This window comes from Hemicordylus capensis, chromosome 4, assembly GCF_027244095.1.
Source record: "Hemicordylus capensis ecotype Gifberg chromosome 4, rHemCap1.1.pri, whole genome shotgun sequence".
Classification (NCBI taxonomy): domain Eukaryota; kingdom Metazoa; phylum Chordata; class Lepidosauria; order Squamata; family Cordylidae; genus Hemicordylus; species Hemicordylus capensis.
In genome coordinates this window covers 8,283,397-8,291,790 of record NC_069660.1, presented here as the reverse complement: position 1 = coordinate 8,291,790, position 8,394 = coordinate 8,283,397, and the positions used below count along the sequence as shown (strand labels likewise).

At 43.0% G+C, this 8,394-nt stretch overlaps 1 protein-coding gene across 5 annotated transcripts in view; it reads right to left on the bottom strand.

Moving 5' to 3' along the window:
* Window positions 1-210: 210 nt before the first annotated feature.
* DNAJC5 (DnaJ heat shock protein family (Hsp40) member C5) overlaps window positions 211-8,394 on the bottom strand; it is a 71,763-nt gene continuing 63,579 nt past the window's right edge. For all 5 annotated transcript variants that reach the window (XM_053245355.1, XM_053245352.1, XM_053245351.1 and 2 more), the window contains one exon: window positions 211-7,221. Coding sequence is in view for 4 of the 5 variants with exons in the window: in XM_053245352.1 (XP_053101327.1) it covers window positions 7,118-7,221 (104 nt within the window). In the remaining variant the exon portion in view is untranslated. The remainder of the gene's footprint in view (window positions 7,222-8,394) is intronic.

Below are 8,394 nucleotides of genomic sequence, written 5' to 3'. Positions count from 1 at the left end.
AAAGACTGCAACCCTCCCACCCTTTCCCAGAACCGCAGTCAAATGTCTTCAGCACTTCCAGCTGCATATCTTCATTTCTTCCTCCCTTGTTCACAGCACTTTGATTAAAAGAAGAAAAGGCCCCAACATAAACACCTTAAAAGAAAGCCAACACAGGTGCAGATCTGGTTGGCTGTTGTGTTCCGCCTTGAAAACATATGACAACCATGGTTTCTGATAATTTAGCAGTCTTTATTTTTTTTAAGTTCCTATTCAGAGACATACAATACATAAATCACCATGCTAAAATATGAAATAATTCCTTTTGCTTGAACCGCAGGTATGTACAGGAGCTCAGTACTTGCGAGTGTTACAGTCCACAAAGTTCAGACAGCCACAGCTACTTACATACAATTTAAAGGATGATCCTTTACTAACATAACAAAATATATATATATATATTCTATGTATATATATATTTATATCATTGCTTTTCAAATGCATTTATACTTTGATTGTTTTTACAACTAACATTTTTTAACACATTAGGATTTGCCTTTCTCCCACCCTGCAAGTACAAGTGCAAAACAGGACTCTTGTTACATCCTCAAGTCGCACAGACTTCAGAAGAGGCCACAATAATCTAGTGAAGATCAACAGTAAGTCAATGGTGAAATCCACCAACTGTTATGGAGCCTTGGAACATTTCAACTGGACTTGCAACCTTCAATGAAACTAACAGAAGCTGGGGGAAAGAGCAGCATTGACTGACCATGCTTCAGTTCATCCCAACTTCTTGCTCTTATGCAAGGAGAGACTGCTTAAATTTATCAATAGCTACTTTAAAAAAAAAAAAAATCTTTCCCCAATAAAAGCAGGGGCAGGTGGTGTCGGTGATGTAGGAATGAATTGGAATAATGGCAGCAGAACAGTGCAACGCGCACACACAGATGTGCACACCCATCAAGGAAAAATGCAACATCGAAAGCTTCTGCTGCTTGGCAAATTTCTGGATTTACAAACACACCATGGACCTACAACTCACAGACATACAGATAGATTATCTCCAACATGAAAACTAGGGAAAAAAGAAGCAGCATGATCTGCACTAGACAGTTAAAACATTGTTCTGACTGCTTCCAGCATATAAAAAGCTGTTGTGTGTATTTCAGAACTAAACATTAGACAATGGCATTGTGCAGAACAGAACACAGGTAAGACAAAAATTCCAGGAAGGGGAAGAAATATTGTACTCTTCATCTAAGGGGGTTCTCCTACTAGGCCTAGTTCTGAATCTTTAAGGAATCAGCATGTGTCTGTCTGCTTAAACATCATGGTTCCATGCTGAGCATGCTCTAGGGAGGCAGGCCAATTGTTCCTGCATGCTAAGCAAAAAAAAGGGCAAGACTGTGGAAATGCATGCAAGCTTAAAGGGCATCTCCCTGTAACAACCTGGCAAGCCTTCCTCCGACATCTGCCTGCTCTAAATGTACAGCAGGCTCCTGTCCTCCTCTCAGCCTCCCAGGAGATGGACACAGCGTATTTCAGACTTTGACGTCTTGGCTACTTTCTTGCCCTTTTCTGGCAGAGACCCCAAGAGAGGAACAGCAGCAACCCACACATCTCATGATTCCCCATGCAACACACCAAGGCTCAAACCATCATAAAGACGGCCTTCAGCAGCGGCTTGGAGGCAAACACACACACACACTTCACCACATCCATCACAACTATTGGCAAACTGGCTGTTTCAGAGACTGCCGTTGATTCACTCCAGCCCCATACACAACCACAACCATCTCAGGGACTACTACTTCCCTCCAGGATTTGCAGCTTCCTCCACCTTTTTATAAGATTCCTACTTGAGCCATGCCTCCCCAAGGTGCGTCCAAGGGTGTTTAAGGATACACACCTGCCATTTTATACTTCACAAGTTTGCTGCAAGGAATATTGGTATATTATTCACAGCAAATATGATTGTTGCAAGTAGTACGAAGCAGCCCTTATGACAGAAGCAGAAACTAGGCCCCCAGTTCTATTTATGCACTACAGGAGACAAGTCACAAGAGATGCTCATCTCATGCAGCTGCTCTACCACCACCAGACTGCATGGCTGAACCTCTCCTAGCTAGGATTGTGTGGAAAATATTTCCCTAGAATGGTTTTTTTTGGGGGGTGGGGGGTGGGGGGGAGAAGTCTTTTACATGTTAGTGTATAACTTAAGTGTTTAAAAACAAGACTGATGGGAACATAGGTCTTGAAAACATCCAATGGCAGAAATCTACACACAAATGTTGCAACACACACAGAGATCAAATACAACAGGTTCTTACATAGGTCACCCAAGAAATTTAATAAATGTTCATAGGCACAATGCCCCTTAGCGCACTACAAGGTAAGCCCATGTTCTTATTTGCTACACCAAACTACTTCTTGGGTAGGTGGGTGGGAGGGAGAGCAGGAAAAGTATTTTACATCTGAGGAAGAAGAGGAATTATTTCAACAGCAGCTGCTGCAGGGGGAATTTGGAACTCAGCTGGAATAACGAATGAGGCCAGTTCCCAAGTGATGGTTTCCTAGCACAGTAGTGCTTATATGAGGCATCTCCAGTGTCTGGAAATATAGTATGATCCTGCCAGTTGCGAGATCTGAAAAAGATGTACTTTTTATTTGGCAGTTCCATCTAAATCTGTACTTCCATGCCACATTTTCAGAGATAAGGGGGCCCCTCAGGGGTGGGGCAAATCAGTGATAAAGTAGCAGCTTCCCAGATGTAGTCCCGAGGATATGATTTAAAGCAAAGCAGGGGGTGGGAGAAAAGTCAACGGTCCATCAAGAAAACTCCCAGAATGTTCCTCAGGTGGTATTACCCCCAAATCCCACCTCCAAGGCAATTATGAAAACAACAGTCCTCAAAATTCTTTATACCATGAGAAGTTGTATGGATTCTCCCTAGCAAGAGTGGTCTGAAGGTTGGGCAGTATGAGCAGAGGTTAGAGAGAGCAGGCTCCCTAGAGGCAATTTAAGAGCTAGCTTGGGAAATCTAACATTTCAACTCAAAGGCAAGACACAAAGCACACTAGCGGAATGCGCTGGCAACACATTTAAGCATGGAACCACGACACCAAGTTTCAAGGTTTCATTTATGTTGGCATTAAGGTTCTGCATGTAATCAAGTATGAGTGAACTATTTAAGAGTTCATTTCGTATTTTTAATGCCCTTCCCTTGATTCTCACTAGCTCTTGTTTTATCCTCCAAGTGGGGAAAAAACCACCCACCTTAATTTTGATGGCTGGGGAGCAGACGAGAGCTCTGCAGCTCACAAATTCAAGTCCCTAGAAACTGGATTTTGCTAAAGAGCCAGAGCTAGGATTGGGTTTGGCCATGATACATGGTAAAAAGATGGCTTCCGAGCTTGAGAAGGTTTTGTACATTATTCGTGCCCATCAAAAAAAATTATACAGTACTCAAGTCCGTAAAACCAACCGGTTTTTTCCAAAAACAAGGATTGAGGGACAACTTGCTGCAAGGCTTCTGGCAACAAACTATAGGCTTTTAAAGTAATATAAAGCTCAAGTGGCCAAAGGGAAAATTCCATCTTGAACTTGATTCTTGCAAATTGCTGAGAGGCAAACTAGACAGGATTTTAGAACCTGTCACTGTTCAGTTTGGGGCTTATTTTCACTTTAGAAGCTGTGGAGGGACTCAGTTTGAACCAGAACTGTTGCATGGAGGTAGGGGGCAGCATCAGCTCCCCTCCCCCTAATGAGCCAGGGGGCCCAAACGAGGCACAGCTGACCAACTGCACCTGTTTCTCCCATCCTGTTCTGCCCTTGTTAACAAGAGCTGAATGGTCTACAGGCACAACATTTATCAGGTAGAGCGGGGGGGGGGGGGGAGAGCTTAGCCCACACAGCTCTACCTGATGAATGGCCAACCTGCAGGCAGTGTGGCTCTCATTAACACTGGGGCAGGGCAGGATGGGAGAAAGAGGAGCAACCAGGACTGCTAGGAACCGGAGGCAGCTACACCTTGCCTGGCACCCCACCGGTTCATCAGGGCCAACTGCTGCTGGTAGGGGGCATTTAGCCCTTTACTTCCATGTTGTTTCTCCAGAAGAACTCCACCACTGCCCAAAAGGTGCATATGCTGCAGTTCAGTAGGATCTGGAGTACAGAACAGAAGAATAAGGTTTCCAATGTTGTATACAGAAGCCTCACTGCATCTTTACCCAACAAAACTACAGGGACAATTATGAAATCATTACTCAATGCTAAATGATTAACTTGCTGATTTAAACAAATGCAAACTCATACTTGGAAATCAGGAGAGCAAGATTGAGAAGGAAAGGTGAAATTGAATTGCCTTGAAGATGTATTACACGCAGCCATTTTCTAAGCTAATTCACTATGCTAGAGATTTCAAAAGCAGTTTGTCATGCCTGGGAACAAAGCAGTTTGGAAATGAAGCCATAACAGAAGACCAGTGATGGATGCTATAAAAGAAAATAGGATTTTACATCCATCATGGTCCTAATTTTTAGCTAGATGCTTTACTCCGGAGTCCAAGGGCTGTTTGGCCATGAAACCAGCCTCACATGGGCAACTTGAGGCACGTAAAATCAAGCCTGGCAGGAGGCATACAGCTGAGATCATTCCTAATTCTTACACAGTGAACTCTGCTCTATTATAAAGCCATCCTCCCTACTGCAGATTACACACAGGACACGGTTGAGGCCGTAAGGCCAAATTCTTTTTCCCCGGTGTGAGGGAAGTTAAGTTAGCTCTAGCGAGGGGTGCTGCCCTTGCAGGATGTGCTTGTTTTTGCCTTTGGCCAGGTGAAAGTTTTGAAGATGTTAACTTTGATTCATGCAAGTGGAAAATATATTAAGCTACCTGTGCTGTCCAGCATGTTTAGCTAAGAATTGATAATGCGGTATCAGAGTGACCATTCCCATCATTCAAATATTGGGAATTGCCCTTGTTCCTCCCCTAATTGGATGCCCATGCAATAGTGTAAATATAAAAGACCGGGAAGATGGGAGAAGAATGAAAGAGCTAGCTTGCTTCTGAGAGACAGTTTTGGTCCAAAAGATTCCAAAGCATATGTTTTAAGTTCTTCCATTTCATGCTGGGTGGATAAAATAAATGGAGTACTTAAGAGAAACCACACCAGTCTCTGGAGGAGGGGCCACAGAGAATCATCCCCAAAGGAATGTAGAATGAAAGGAACTCAGCTACTTCCACTCAAGAGCAAAAGTTGTTCACAGAAGACGGACAGATACAAAGGGGACAAGCAGAGAGGAAGGGTGGAGGGAAGGATGTTCTGTGTTCCAAAATTAAGATGGAAGTAGTAGCTCCTCAAAAGCTCAAGTACACCAGGTGATGCTTTTACTAGCAGATTTGACATTAGAAGTGACCAAACAATAGCATGGGATGCAGAGTGTAAATGTTACCTAGGCAAAATCCAAGGAAGCCTCATAATGCCCACTGTATTCACACTTACACAATTTCTATTCACAAATTCTTTTCCCCACCCACCCACCCCTGAACAAACCAAATAGAAGAGTCAGGAAATCTTCCCAGGGTATATGCTATAAATTTACCGTTAGGGGGAAAGAGCAAGAACTCTACTGAAAGGTACATGACTAAAAGGGAGCATGTGCAAAAACACTTCACTAGATAGATACAGGAAAAACAAGGACACACAAGTGGCTGGTTCTTTGACAGTCATTTTGCAAGGCTAGCTAATCAACTGTGCAATACTTCAGGGATATAAAGCACCGCACAGTGGTTAGAGCAGCTATGACTTACTGCTCCCACTCTACAAAAGGAGAACAGAGTCAGAAACTCACAAACCTGTCAGCTGCCCAAATGCAACAAAAGATTCAGCATTTGAGCATCTCAGCTCCATGCTTGGCGCTCTGCCTGCTGAATCACAGCCAGCCTAGGGGCATTTCCTGTGACAGCACAACAGCAAACCCAAGCTTGCCACACTCTACAGGGAGCCCTGACCAATTCCAGTTCCCTGGCAAGTGTTAGCTCCATTTAAAATATAATCTTAGCTGTACACCTAGAATATATAATGTGTAGAGTGGCCCTTGGGTTCTCCCCCCGCCCAAAAAAGGTGCTTGTGAAAGTGTCAAAATAAAGCATTTCTGAATATTCAAACAGGAATCTAAAACTTGCTCTTGACTATTTATTTGCTTAGACTTCATTCAAGCCAGACGAGAACATACATCAATTTCAGTTTTCTATGCACAAGTAAAAAACAAAAATGGCAATATCTGATTATAAATAGTGCAGGGGAATGATTCAATGCAAACAAGAATAATGTGCACTTAAATTTTAAAAAGCAGAGAGAGAGAATTCAAGTTACGTCCGCCTTCATAGCAAAACCCAGAGTTTGGCCCTCTCCTGCACAAGAATGTCTTAACTATAAAGCAGCTGACTGTCAGATTACCATCTGGAGAAGAAAACACAGACATGTGGGGGAGATTTCCAAAAACCAGCATTAAAAAAAAGACAACCACCCCAAACACAAACCCTTCCTCGCAACATCAGCATTTTTCTGGTTAAGTCTTGAAACAGATGTTGGGAGCAAAGGAACAGGAGGGTAAAGGTTGGAATCTTAGCTGCTCTCAAGCTGATGATGAGCAGCAGCCTTCAAGTGATGCTCGTAGCTCAGCTGTATGGAAGGGTATTGGTGGCTTCTGTGGCAGATTTAACTTCTCTTTGAAAAACGCTCATTGTTTTTGGCTGGTACCACTGCTTAAAATGCAGAATGTATCCATCACACTCGTCGTGATAACTCCTCAATACATCACAACACAAAGACATTTATAACGTAAACTCCACACATGCTATTTTCTTTTTTTAAAAAGGAAACAAAGAAGACGGAAGCTAAACTGCTTTAAATACTGCATGCTACAGTACTTCCATGTATCATCAAGATACGACACTGAAGGTGACAAAAGGCGAAGGGATTACAAAATATTCTCAGCAGGTTGGAGGCTGCCCTCTTATTGTGGCAGGACGTCTCCCCTCCCCGTACTCTATTTCTAATGTCCATGATTCTAGTGCTGGATTGGCCATATTATTTATTCTTATCCATTCTAGTTAACAGTGCTTCCTTAACTTAGTTAAATCCATCGGTGTGGTAGCTGGGGTGGGAGTCTGCCGTGAGCTGGGTTGTCTCTGTGGCTGAGGCTGGCTGTATCACAATAGGTGTATCGGAGGTCTCTGGAAACAAAAACAGAACTTAGTAAGAGAAGCAATCCTTACTTGCCACCAGCCAACACTTTTTGACAAGCTTGGTCTAAGTGCATTGTCACATTTATCTATATCTATATCTCTCTCGCCAGTACCATTTCACCAAGAATCCATGGGTTATTCTTTTTTTAACTTTTAATTTTGCAAATGGAAGAGTAGGGTGCAGGGACTTAAAGAGGTACAAGATTTCTAGCAAGACATTCACAAGAACTGTTTCTGGCTGTCAAGTGCTTTTCCCTGGGAGAAAACTGGAGAATTTTAGAGGAATTTTTTTATGGATCACACAGGCCAAAATGCTCCCCCCAAAGGAAGCAGCAGCCCTCTCACCAGTTTTCTTCTGGGCAAGCAGCAAATGCAGGGAATTGCATTTACAATTACTAGCAGAGGAATGTGCAGGGGAACAGCTGGATGGGCGCTTTCTAATTTACTGGGAAGCTATTGAAATGTAGGCTCTAAGCCAGTGTGGCTCCTGCCTTTTGCAGGGGCTATGCATGAAAATACGGCAATCAAGTCTCAAGCCAACACCACCAAATATAAAATGCTAAAAACAAAACTGCTTTTAAAAAATCAGCTAAAAGTCTCATGAGAGAAACATGTTTTTAAAGCTCTTTTAATGGCCAAAGATGCTAATCTGTGAATCTCACCAGAGAGCACATTCCAAGCTCAGGGGTACCTAGAGAGAAGCCCGAAGCCTGAGTTGCCGCCAGACGAACTGGCAATAACACTTATTAGCAATATGTGAAACCATGTTCCAGATGGGAAGGTTTACTATTTCCTTATAAGTGACATGAGGTGTGTGGGGGTGGGGCGGCAGTGTGGGAGGACAGTATAATTTATGCATTTATTTGCAAAGGCAAATTAGATCTCTGTGACCACTGTATCTACAGGACCACCTCTTCCCACGGGCTTTGCTCATTATTATTCTGCCATCAACTTCAGCCAAAATTAGACAAACTGTTTATTATGATTACATATCCTTAGTTCTTGGGGTAAGGAATGGTTTCACGCAATAAGAAAAGGGCTGCCTATGATAAAGTGAGAGGCCAGGGAGCTTTTAATTCATCCACCCATGGCTAACCAAACACTACCACACAATGGCCATTCCTCTCAAGACCAAGCTAACAAACTTCCAGTGGAACTGAG